We start from the raw sequence: 12,973 nt of genomic DNA, 5'->3' as shown, positions 1-12,973 counted from the left end.
GGAGAAATGTGTACACCTAACTTACAGTGGTGTGCAGACCCAATAAAGTAGTGTGTCAATGTTTGCACTTGAACCTGGCACACGTGGCTCACAATAAATATCTGATACACATGAGCCGTCGTTACCATTGTCTTAGTGATTTAATCGTATCTCACTGGAAGTATGAACAGTGCCATTCTGGGAATACTTCATCGCCTGGATCTGGAATGCGAAAGTGGGTAGAAGCCACCGTTTCTACCTGAAAGTGCTTTCGGAGAGGGAGGCCCGGGCCGGCTGGACAGTCCGCGACCAGCGACTGGGTGGCATCCCGGTGTCCAGGCCCCAGTGGGAAGGGAAAGGAAGGGACTTGCTTTCAGCCAGACTCCCAGGGTCACGTGGTCGGATGCCCCGCCCCGGCCAAGTGGGTCCCCAGCGGCTGCGGCAGCGTGTGGTGCGCGTGCGCGGGGGTGGGGGGGTTGGGGCTGCGAGCGCGCTCTGCGGCGCGGTCCGCATCGGAGGCGGCACGAGCGGCAAGTGGGTGGCGGATGGCTCTGCTGGGCCCGGCGGGCTTAGGGCCCGGTTCCCGCGGGCCGTTGGATGAGGCTGTGGTGGCGGCCGAGGGGCGCGAGGCGGCGGCCCTGGAGGCGGCGGGAGCTGCCCTGGAGGACGATGAAGAGGACGACGGCCGCGGCCGGGGCCTGCTGCGCTGGGACAGTTTCTCGGCCTGGTTGCACTGCGTGTGTGTGGTGGGCTTCGACCTGGAGCTGGGCCAGGCGGTGGAGGTGAGGCCCGGCCGCACCCGGTCTCCGCGCTTCGCCCCCGCGCCGGGCGGCTCCGGTCGAGCCGCGGCGGGCGGGCGGGCGGGCGGGCGAGCCTGGACCCCGGCGGCTGCGCATCCGGGCGTGGCCGCCAGCCCCCTCCGCGGGTTGGCCGGGCCGGAGGTCCCTCCACCCGGGCCGTGGGAGGATCTTGGGCTGCGGCTAGGGGTGAAAAGTTCTCTTTAGGCCCCTCCTGAATTCTCCTTGATGTTCGTCTTTAAAAAAAAAAGAAAGAAAGAAAGCCAGCGTCCCAGAAATAACCAACAAGGATCAGCAGCACCCGGGAGCGCCTGCAGCAGGATGTGTGTGTGTGGGGGGGGGGGGGGAGCTTTTCAAGAATGGAACAACACCCCTGGCATCTGGTGATGTGCAATAGCCACATTTACACAGCCAAGTGTGGTAGGCCTGTAGCTTGTTTTGGTGATTGCAGTAACTTAGAGCTTCGCACTCAGTATGAGCCGAAATGCTAGTCTCAGCATGCATTTTCTACTTTTCCTTTTTTTTTTTGTTCCCCATTTGTGTGTGTGTGATGTGTGCACGCACGCTGCCTCACAGCCCTTCCGTGTTAGGGATCCAATCTAGAGTTTCAAGAATGCCAGACCCATGCTGTATGGCTATCCTCTATTATTTCTTAAGACTGCCTCTAAAACAGTAGGCCTGAAAGCTACTGTCAAGATGAAGCTAGGGAAAATTGTTTGCTCGTTAATCTGTCAAATTTCCCATCTTTATGGCATCTTATATTAAAAAAAAAGCCTTCCAGTCTTACTCATTTTTGACATTGTTTAGAGTCCTTTTTGTAATACGAGATTGTCTTTATGTAGCCAAGAAAAGCATTGTCAGAAGGATGTATATTTAGAAGTATATTTTGGTTTTTGTTCTTTTGGTGATAATGACAAATTTTAATCTCATTTTGACTTTGGTGGCCTAAGTTGACTAAGAAAATTGGTAGGGGAAGTTGACTAGAAAGCTACTGCTCTTCCTGGGTTCGATTCCTCAGTACCACATACACAGAAAAAGCCAGAAGTGGTGCTGTGGCTCTAGTGGTAAAGTGCTAACCTTGAGGGAAAAGAAGCTCAGGGACAGTCCCCAGGCCCTGAGTTCAAACCCTAGGACTGACAGAGAAAGAGAGAGAGAGAGAGAGAGAGAGAGAGCGAGCAAGAAAGAAGGAAAGGAAGGAAAGCAAGCAAGAAGCTACTGCTTCTTGCTAACCTTGCTTCTCTCATCTTTCCCCCCTCTTTCCCACCTTTTTCCTCCCATCCTCTTCTCTTTTCTGTCTTTACCAGTTCAGTAAATATTTGAGTTTCCACTAAGATCTAGGTAACATGCTAGTTAATGAAGCGCAACTGTAAACATATGCTCTAATCTGCATTTGGAAATTGAGACAAGAGTTCAGTGGAAAACCAAGGCTTAATCTCAGTAGTTCATAGAATTAAATACAGTGTCTGATGCCTAGTGACATTCAGTAAATACTTGTTGATAGAAAGAGTGAATCATGAGCAATTCTTTATATTAGAAAGGTAAGAACAGCAATTCCCAAAGACTTTGAAGAAAACATTGGTACAATTACTGAAAGTTATATCTACAACAAAATAGAATTTAACTAGAAAACTATAGTATTGGCTTGTAGTAGTTGTTGAACTTTTAAATAGCTAAAGGAGGGAGTCTCCTCAATTGAATCAGTTTTGTAATATGAGTGTTGTCTTGTTTTTGACCAAATAAACAGAATGTTTAACATAGTTGAAGAGCTGCAAAAGTGTGAATCATTAAAGGATTTCATTTCAGTTTCATTCCTCATAGACCACTTCATTTGGGCACATAGTTCTTAACCTTTTCTTTGCTTCTTGAACCTCTACAAATAAACAACCATGAACTGTTTACTAGAAAAAGGCTTACTAAGACAAATTTCTGTATGTGTTTCTAGGGACTGCTTGGATTAATTGATAGGCCATTATTTCTAAATTAAGGATTACTGACTTTAGATTCCTTAATGAAGGGCCCAAAGAAAGATCAGCACATTAGATGAAATGTAAAGCAGTGAAATTTCAGAGAGAAAAATATGTATATTTGCCTTATCCCTTTTAAAGTGAAAATTAATTGATATGTTAATACAAGAAGATAGTTGAAAATTCACTTACTTTGAGGCCATATATAAGTTCAAATGGACAGGAGGGGTGGTTGGAATGCAGCCAGAAATGTAGGCTTGTATTGAAGAAGTAACATGGTACCTCCATCTCTACATCCTAGAACCAACAACCAAAGGTGCTCAAAAGGAAGATTAATTACAGAATAGGTATAGATTAAATTAAATTTGGGCAGTAATATTCTGAACCCACTGGTGTTAGCAAAAAGGTAATCATTGAATCTAAGGTTTAAGAACTATTGAAGCAGCTTTTCTGCCATAACAGTATTTGCATATTTCTTAAAAATGCATACACCAAGACAGATACTGGTGATGCAGGGGGCTGAGATCTGGACAGCTGAGATTGTGGATATCCTGAGTAGAAAAGTTCACTCACTCCATCTCCAGTTAACCAGCAAAAAGTAGAACTCGAAGTGTGGCCCAAGTGGTAGAGTCCTAGCTTCATAAACTATTACTTAAGTGAATGTAGGTTCTTGGACTTCATAAGCCTTTGGGCAAGTTATCTTTCTCCTCTTTATAACAGTGCCTTTATCATGACATGCATGTAAGGATTTGTTAAGTCAGTATTGGGAAAGCATTTGGAAGAGTGCCTGAGAGACAGATGTATTAAAATCTGTGTTTTGGTTGTGTTGATTTTTCTAGGAATCCTCATTGTTAGTGAAGAGGGTCCCTGAGTTTTCCTTTGTGAAGTCGAGCCTTTTGTTTTTAGTGGAAGGATCTTTCATCCTTTTGTAATAATAATAATAAAAAAAAAAACTGATGTGAAACCCTTAATGGCTAATCTGGCTAAAGTCGGACCTGTGTGTACTGGTTGTAAACAGCAGAAACTAAGCTGGCTCAAGCAGAAAAGGGGATCTTGGGGTAAGGACGTAAAGGTATTGAAGGCTGTTAAAACACACACCCATTGTTGCTTCAGAAAATGGCTAGAGCTCAGAACCAGTTTTGGTCTTACTTTGTGGGTCTTGTTCATGCTTCAGGCTCCCTGCAAACTGACTTCTGCTTCTTTGGTTTTTTGGAGGTAAGGTTGCCCTTTTTAGTCGCATCATTGAAGAGAATGACTTTTACTCTTGATTCAAACACCAGGGCCTGAATGGGAGCGGTTCCAACTCTTGATAAACCTGTGTGAATGTAGTGGAATGATTCACCTGGCATTAAATGCCTGTAAGGGCCCTGTTCTAAGTGAAGGAGGCATTAAAGAAATATTAGAAGAGAAAAAAGGTATTTTAACTATAGGGAATTTGACTACCTTTTTTCCCCAGAGGTGGCTTTAGAAGTATCAACATGAATCTGGTTTTCTTTTGAAACAAGGCTTGAAATTGTAATTTTGGTCATTTCTAAGTTTGAAACCTGATTATATAGTAAAGCAATAATTACCTGAATCCAGAATTACCTCATTTCTCCAACTTATTTTCTTGGGGGAGAATACCAGGCTTATTGTTGGAAACTTGGCCAAAAATAAAAATTATCAACACTAAAATCTATAATTCTTTGCTAAGAGGCAACTTCAATTAATAACGGGCATTTTTGATAATATCTTCTCTAATGCATTAAAAAAAGGAATAATATGAGGAATCTAACTACTAACTTGGAACCCAAGTGCAGGAAATAAGGAATAACTGCTATGGATTTTTAAAGCCCTAGGATTTTTATTTATTTATTTTTGCCTTGTTTCTAGTGATATACGGTCTTTTGTCTCTACTGCTTTTTGTGTGTGGATTCCATTCTTCATGCTGAGGCCAGAGTCTGCAAGAGTCTCAGTTTGTGTTCCTCTATTACTTGTGTTTGACTTCAAGTTACCTTGGTACTAATTTTAGCCAAACTAGTGTTTTCTTCTGCAACCAGGCCAAAGGTTAATGCACACACTTAGCAGAGGTCAGTGCCCTCTTTCGTTCAGTCAGCTGTGGTCAGGAAAAAGTGTTTCAGTAAGAAGTGGCCATCAGGCTCACTTTTGCTATAGGAGGAGGGGATACTTCCAAAGAATGAACTGAGCAGCAGGACCATATTACTAGAGGGGCATGCTTTTATTGATAAACTTTCATAAATTGGCAGATCATTAAAGACTTAAAGGTATTATATATATATATATATATATATTTTTTTTTTTTTTTTTTTTTTTGTCGGTCGTGGGGCTTGAACTCTGGGCCTGGGCGCTGTCTCTCAGCTCTTCAGCTCAAGGCGAGCGCTCTACCACTTGAGCTACAGCGCCACTTCCGGTTTTCTGGTGGTTTATTGGAGATAGGAGTCTCACGGTCTCTCCTGCCCGGGCTGGCTTTGAACCGTGATCCTCAGATCTCAGCCTCCTGAGTAGCTAGGATTACAGGCGTAAGCCACCAGCGCCCGGCTCCATGAGACTCTTATCTCCAGTTAATCACCAAAAAATAAAATCCTGAAGTGGAGCTGTGGTTCAAGAGGTAGAGCACTAACTTTGTGTAGCTAGCCTTACATAGTGGGAGAATATTTGCCTTGTGTATGTTAAGCCCTGGGTTCAATTTCTACCACTTTAAGGAAAAAAAAGGAAGTAACATGGGACCATATTTAGGGGTGTGTGTATGTGTGTGTGTGTTTAAGTGTGTAAAGAAAGAGAAGAAAGGGAGAGACCAACAGTCAAGCATGGAAGTTATATATCTGCTTGGGAGATATTAGCTGGGGAAAAGCGATGCCCACACTTACCAGTGAAGCCATTTGTATTCTTAGTAGACTTGTAGGCTAGGAAATGTGTGGGACAAGGTGAGCCTGAAGAAATAAGGAGAAGCAGGACTATATCGGGAATTGTGGACCACAATAAGGAAGTTGCTAAAGGATGTTTTTTGTCAGTCCTGGGGCTTGAACTTAGGGCCTGGACACTCTTCTTGAACTTCTTTTGTTCAAGGCTAGCACTCTACCACTTGAGCTACAGTGCTACTTCTGCTTTTTCTGTTCATGTTGTACTGAGGAATTGAACCCAGGACTTCATGCATGCTAGGCAAGCACTCTACCACTGAGCCACATTCCCAGCTGTTGCTAAAGGAGTGAGTCAAAGTCTGGGAAGGAGGGAGCTCAGCCAGTATTAGTGAAGAGCTACAGAAGAACTGGAAATGCAACCTTGTAAAGATGACACAGGTACTGAGCATGATTATAGAAAGAACACTGTGAGAAAGACAGCTGTTAGATCATTATAAGCACTTATATTATGGCATCAGAAACTGGGGCATGGTCCTTGGTTCTATAAGAGGACATATCCAATTAGGCATAAAATTCCATTTTGGTACCAGTGCTTTCCATTGCATGCCACTGCTTTTAGGAGTTTGAAGGTATAGAACTCTATTCATGTATTTTTGCCCAAATTCCCAATGAGTACTTGTTAATGATAAGCTTTAAAGCAAAAGTAGAGAAGAATAGGAGCAAGTTGAAGATTTGGGTTTAGGATAGGGGGGTGAGAACTAATAACAGAAAAAGAAAGGTAAAATGCTAATATTTAAATTTATTGCAGGTGGAAATATGCGTATGTATATATAATTTTCATATGTATATTACTATTTTCAGTAATATTCACTATCTCCTTTTTTCTTTTTTGTAGTACTTCCCTCCAGCTCCCCCTATGAGGCTTGGACTTAGGGTCTGAATGCTGTCCCTGAGTTTTTTTGCTCAAAGCTCTACCATTTGAGCCAAAGCTCCACTTCTGGCTTTGTGGTGGTTAATTGGAGATAAAGAATCTCCAGCTCCCCCTATGAGGCTTGAACTTAGGGTCTGAATGCTGTCCCTGAGTTTTTTTGCTCAAAGCTCTACCACTTGAGCCAAAGCTCCACTTCTAGCTTTGTGGTGGTTAATTGGAGATAAAGAATCTCATGGACTTTCCTGTGTGGGCTGGCTTTAGAACTGCAATGTTCTCATCTCACCCTTCCGAATAGGTAGATTTACAGGTGTGAGCCACCAGTGCCCATTATATAATACTGGGTTTTCAACTCAGAGCTTCATGCTTGCTAAACAAAGAACTCTACCACTTGATCTATGTCCTGGCCCTTTTAGCTTTAGTTAATTTTCAGATGAGGTCCCATGTTTTGCTCGGGTTAGGCTTTGGACCATGATCCTTGACATATTGCTTACCTGGGATCACAGGCTTGTACTACCTCTCCTGGCTTATTGATTGAGATCTTGTCTGGGCTGGCCTCCTGAGTAGGTCTGAGTGGGTTATGACAGAGTCTTTTCCTTTTAGAAGTTATTTACATTAGGAATGGCTAAGCATAATGTGTTAGGCTGGTTTAATGAGATACTGTCAGGAATATCTTACTTTGAAAAAAATAGTTGAATAGTTAAGTATTTAAGTAGTTGGAGATTAAAAGTAACAGGAGTTTATAAAGAGTAGGAAGTAAGTAACCCCTACTAAGTATATTAAGGGCTTTTTGTTGTTGTTGTTGTTCTTTGTTTATGTGGTGTCAGAGATTGAACTCAGGGTCTCAAGCATGTTACACAAGTTCTACCACTAAGATATACTCCAGCCCACTATTAAAATTTTAAATATGAATTGTTTATCCTGATTTAGACATAGATTTAATTGATACCAGATTAAAGAAGGATTTTCTAAGTAATAACAGTAAGAAATCGTAAAGTAAGATGTCAATAGATTTGATTTCACTTTTTCCATTTGAAAGTTAAAAATGAACTTCAAGCTATTTACTGGGAATTGAAGTTTGTAGACTTCTGGGTTATAGTGCCTTTTTAGAGGAAAGACTAAATTGTGACTATGTATTGTGGGCCTAATTCTTAGCCTCCACAGACCCTTAGCATCATACCCCTGTATCTTGTTTGAAAATGACTAGTTTTTAACAATTGATGCCATGTAGAAGAGGCATTATTGTCAATGTAAAAAGATGTCTTCTGCATGTACATCAGCATATGTAATCAAGAAGTGTTGAGACTATCTTTTGGTCACCTGGATAAATTTATTGTTCATCTACTAAGAAGATCAGGATGGTTATAACACGACAGTTGGTTGGTCTTAAGGTGGATGGCCTTAGTTTGGTATTGGCTAATAGCTACTTTAGCCTAGTCCTGCTTCTTTTCCAGTGGCTTGGAAGCAGCTGTTTCCCTTAGAAGGTGGTATGTGGTCTAGGAAAATAACCTAAGAAAGGGGATGGGAAGGTGGCTCAGTGGTAGAGTGCTTGCCTTGCATACATGAGGCCCTGGGTTCAATTCCTCAGCACCACATAAGCAGAAAAAGCCGGAAGTGGTGCTGTGGCTTAACTGGGAGAGTGCTAGCCTTGAGCTGAAGAGCTGAGGAACAGTGCCCTTGCCCATTGTTCAGGCCCCATGACCGGCAAAAAAAAAAAAAAAAAAGAAAGAAAAGAAGCCAAACTGCCTAGGAAAAAAAATACATAATCATTAGTTAAACAGGGGTGGGGAACCAAGGACCATTTCTATATTTATAACATTATTTGTGGGCCATACAAAATTATGAATATTGGCCGATGGGCTTCAGGCAGCCACAAGAAGCATATATATGTCCCATCGCATAACAAATGATTTCCAGGACCTTATATAACTTTCTATGTCCCATCGCATAACAAATGATTTCCAGGACCTTATATAACTTTCCAGCTTGATGTTCTCCACCACAGATGTAAAAGAATGGAAGAAATTATAATAGGCTTTATGGTGGAATATGAAAACTACAATGAATTCTTTTTCATTTTAATTCTATTCCCCTCCTCTCCCCTTTCTTCTCGCTGGTGCCAGGGTTTGAACTCAGGGTTTCCTGCTTGCTCAGTTGACTTTCAACCACTTGAGCCTTGTCCCCAGACCAGCGTTTTTGCTGGTTATTTTGGACACAGAGTCTCTTGAACTTTACTGTTCTGGCTGATTTTGAATTGTAATCCCTTGGATCTCAGCTTCCTGAGTAGCTAGGATTACAGGCATGAACCACTGGAATCTATCTTCATTTTTCTCTTAGTAATTATTGGTACTTATTACTTCTTAGAATCAATTTTGAAATTATTATTTCTTGAAGTAGAGACAAACTGATAGGTTAGATTTTCCTAGGCTTAAGGGATCCTTCTGCCTCAACCTTCTGAGTAGTTGGGATTACAGGTACATGCCACTGTACCTGGCTGTGAAGTATTTCTTTTCTTTTCTTTTTTTTTTTTTTGTTGGTCTTGGGGCTTGAACTCTGGGCCTGGGCGCTGTCCCTCAGCTCTTCAGCTCAAGGCGAGCGCTCTACCACTTGAGCTACAGCGCCACTTCTGATTTTCTGGTGGCTTACTGGAGATAGGAGTCTCATGGTCTCTCCTGCCCAGGCTGGCTTTGAACCGCGATCCTCAGATCTCAACCTCCTGAGTAGCTAGGATTACAGGCGTGAGCCACCAGTGCCCGGCCTGGCTGTGAAGTATTTCTATTGATCATGGCTAGTTAGAATTTTTAGCAGTACTCACTAATGTTCAAGTCTAACCCAATTTATCTCTTTTCTTACAGGTAATTTATCCTCAACATTCCAAACTTACTGATAAAGAAGTAAGTAAAAATGTTGCTATGTGTATTCTATTGTTAACTTTCTGTTTGGCATGTGTGTTGTATATCAGCTTAAATAACTTTTGTTTTCTTTTTCAGAAAACCAACATTTGCTATCTGTCTTTTCCAGATTCAAATTCAGGTAAATATTTTTCATGTGTTGTTTCTCCTGAACTTTATCTTAAGAATGATGGTTGTTTTCATTACATGAAAATTAGTTGAGGGCTGGGAAGGTGGCTCAGTGGTAGAGCGCTTGCTTTGCATGCATGAGGCCCTGGGTTCGATTCCTCAGCACCACATAAAAAAGAAAAAAGCCGGAAGTGGTGCTGTGGCTCCAAGTTGTAGAGCGCTAGCCTTGAGCTGAAGAGCTGAGGGACAGTGCCCAGGCCCAGAGTTCAGGCCCCACAACTGGACCCCCCCTCAAAAAAAAAGAAAAGAAAATTAGTTGAGATAGCATATTAGAACACAAACTCAATTTCAGCCCAACAAACCAGTGATTGTGATAGTTCAATGTATTCTAGTCATATTGTTGTTGATTTTAGTTGGTTCAACTCTTTTAAAAAATATACTTTATTGTTATTATTAAAGTGTTATACAGTGGGTTTCCTGTTTTAGAAGTCAGATAATGAATACATTTATTTTTTGGACAAAGTCACCTGGTTCTGCTCTTAAAGTAATGAGTAAAACATCAAAGAACATTGGGCACTGGTGGCTCATGCCTGTAATCCTAACTACTCAGGAGGTTGAGATCTGAGGATTATGGTCCAAAGCCAGCCCAAACAGGAATGTCAGTGAGACTACCTCTAATTAAATCACAGAAAAGGACTAGGAAGGTGGCTCAGTGGTAAAGCGCTTGCCTTGCATGCATGAGGCCCTGGGTTCGATTCCTCAGCACCACATAAGCAAAAAGAAAAAAAGCCGGGAAGTGGCGCTGTAGCTCAAGTGGTAGAGTGCTAGCCTTGAGCTGAAGAGCTGAGGCACAGCACCCAGGCCCAGAGTTCAGGCCCCACGACCAGACCCCAAAAAAATCACAGAAAAGCCAGAAGTGGTGCTATGGCTCAGGTGGTGGTGTGCTAGCTCTGACAAAAGGAGCTCAGGGACAGTGCCCAGACTCAGAATTCAAGCCTCAGGACAGGCAAAAAAAAAAAAAAAAAAAGGAATAGGGAGAAGACAGAAAACCTGCAACATCTATAGATTTAAGAACTGGAGGTGTGGCTCAAGTGGTAGTGATTGAAAAAGCTGAGCAAGACTTCAAAGTCCTGAATTCAAGCCCTGGTACTGGAACAAAAAACAACAAACACTCCCACAGTATAACCCCTGCTTTCACTGTATTTGATGTTGGTATAATTTGTGGAGGGGAAGGGAAAAAACAAATTGTTTAAATAGGATACAGGTGGACCCATTGCAACAATGAGATGTATGAAGTACAAGTTGTTATGTCGAAAAACTAACTTTACAACTTTGGAGGGGTTGGGGGAGGTAGGGAGGAGCGGGGAGATGGGAAGGGATGGGAAGGGGAAACAAAGGATGAGGCAACAATGCTTGATAAGAAACGCTCTCATTATCTTGCCCATGTAATTGTAACTCCTCTGTACAGTATTTTCACAAAAAACAAACAAACAACCTCCCCCCAAACAAACAAATGAAACAAAATAGTTTTTTAGGCTTAGAATGACCAGATTTTCTCAAGCTGCACATAATTAGAACCCTAAAAAGTAGAATCACTCCTGTCTTTTTTCCTCTTGTGGTTACTTCTAATGTCCTGTCCGTTTTTTTCAGTAATCTGGCTTGGAACACTCAATGCTCTAGTTTGTTTTCTTTCAGGCCTTTTCTCCATTCTGTATAAATCTTTCAGAATTTTTTCCCATACATTTGGAGGTGAAATATGTGGAAAAAAAAGTAAAATCATATATTACCTTTGAGAGTGCAGTAGATCTGACATATAATGATTAGAATCTTTTTTAGGCTTTTTTTTTTTTTTGCTACTAATGAAATATTGGCAGAGATATCTAGGCTCTATTCTTGTTTCATTTCTGGATTTAATTTCTAGAACTCAAGGTAAGCTGAGTTATATGGATTGCAGGGTGAACTGACGTTGATTATACTCTCAGTAGGTTGTACAGCATGTTCGTTTTCAAACCATAGCTGGCTACCTTGACTTTGTCTTTTTCATGTCTACATGAGCATCAGAGGTTAAAAAAAATCCCTGCCTCCCTATATATCTCTTAGGCCTAATGATCATTTTAACTTGATGGCAACCAAAAGGACCCAAATTTCTCATTTTGAAAGTGTCTTCCCACCTTGAGTAGGTAGAAGAGAAGTATTCTGAATCATTAAAGATTCTTAATGTTAATGCAGATGGCATTAAGTCTGCATAAACCTTCCTAAAATGACTATCTTCCATTAGTTTTCTCTCTCTCTCTCTCTCTATATATATATATATTTACCCTCCCAAAATTCCATTCCCCTATGAGTACAATGTCTGTTCATTTCTCTGTTATCCTCCTTGATAAAATTAACATTTTAACAATTTACCAGTTTATCCCAGGTATAATTACTTAAGGAGAGTTCTTTTTTGTTCCTGAAACCATCATATGCATGTGAACAGTTTTTTTTTAAATTAAAATTTTTTTTTGGTCAATTTAATACACAGAGCTTAGCTGCTACTGAACCTAAGAGTATAGAAGAAGAAATTGTCCCATGTCAAGTATCAAGGTTTAGAAATGAATTTTTTTTTTTTTTGCCAGACCTGAGGCTTGAACTCAGGGCCTGGGCCCTGTCTCTTTTGTTCAAGGCTAGCACTCTACCACTTGAGCCATGGCACTTCTTCCAGCCTTTTCTGTTTATATGGTACTGAGGAATCTAACCCAGGGCTTTCTGCATGCTAGGCAAGCACTGAGCCACTAAGCCACAGTCCCAGCTGCTTATGTGGTGATTTATAGCCTTTTGAACACTTAGCTTTATAGTTAGTCTTTTTTGGAAGTATAAATCTATGTAAATAAAAAAATTCCAATGGTTTAGAGATATGAATGGCCCACAGATGTTATTTTAGTGTGTTTTTAAAAAATAAATTGCACATCATGTCAAGTATGACACACTTAACCCATAATGTTGGTTGAAAAAGATTGGTACTTATATGTAAAATTGACAAGAGACCTTGAAAGCAGGCACCTTCGCATCCTAACAGATGACTGTTAATCTGAAAACAAGAGACTAAGTTCTGTATATGTCTGAGATCATAGATACAAGTTGTGAGTATTCAAACAGTTTGCTTCTCTTCACTGCCATTAAATGGTCATTGAAATTACTGTGCCAACTTGGAGAGATTTAACTTTTCCTCAAATAATAACTTTTATTATTGTGGAAAGAAATCAAAGCACTATAGAGCACTTTAGGAAAGGGTCATAAATCAGAATTCTGTTTCCATGATACACATGAGAAAAAATAAAACAACATTTTGGACTGTGTGAAAGCTATACAAATGAAAGAAGATTGTTTTAGATTTCCAGTGGAATGGTTGCCAATCTCACAACCCCCTCTCCCACACACTTTAGAT

At 41.2% G+C, this 12,973-nt stretch overlaps 1 protein-coding gene across 1 annotated transcript in view; it reads left to right on the top strand.

Annotated features, from left to right (window-relative positions):
• Window positions 1-463: 463 nt before the first annotated feature.
• Window positions 464-12,973, top strand: part of Dennd6a (DENN domain containing 6A) — a 55,412-nt gene continuing 42,902 nt past the window's right edge. Inside the window, exons 1-3 of the mRNA XM_042680250.1 lie at window positions 464-761; window positions 9,382-9,420; window positions 9,517-9,559. Of these exons, the coding sequence (XP_042536184.1) occupies window positions 525-761; window positions 9,382-9,420; window positions 9,517-9,559 (319 nt within the window). The 5' untranslated portion in view covers window positions 464-524. The remainder of the gene's footprint in view (window positions 762-9,381; window positions 9,421-9,516; window positions 9,560-12,973) is intronic.

This window comes from Dipodomys spectabilis, unplaced genomic scaffold (genome assembly GCF_019054845.1).
Source record: "Dipodomys spectabilis isolate Male_0828 unplaced genomic scaffold, ASM1905484v1 ptg000054l, whole genome shotgun sequence".
NCBI lineage: Eukaryota > Metazoa > Chordata > Mammalia > Rodentia > Heteromyidae > Dipodomys > Dipodomys spectabilis.
Note: the sequence above shows the minus strand (reverse complement) of the source record. Positions and strands in the feature narration are given on the sequence as shown.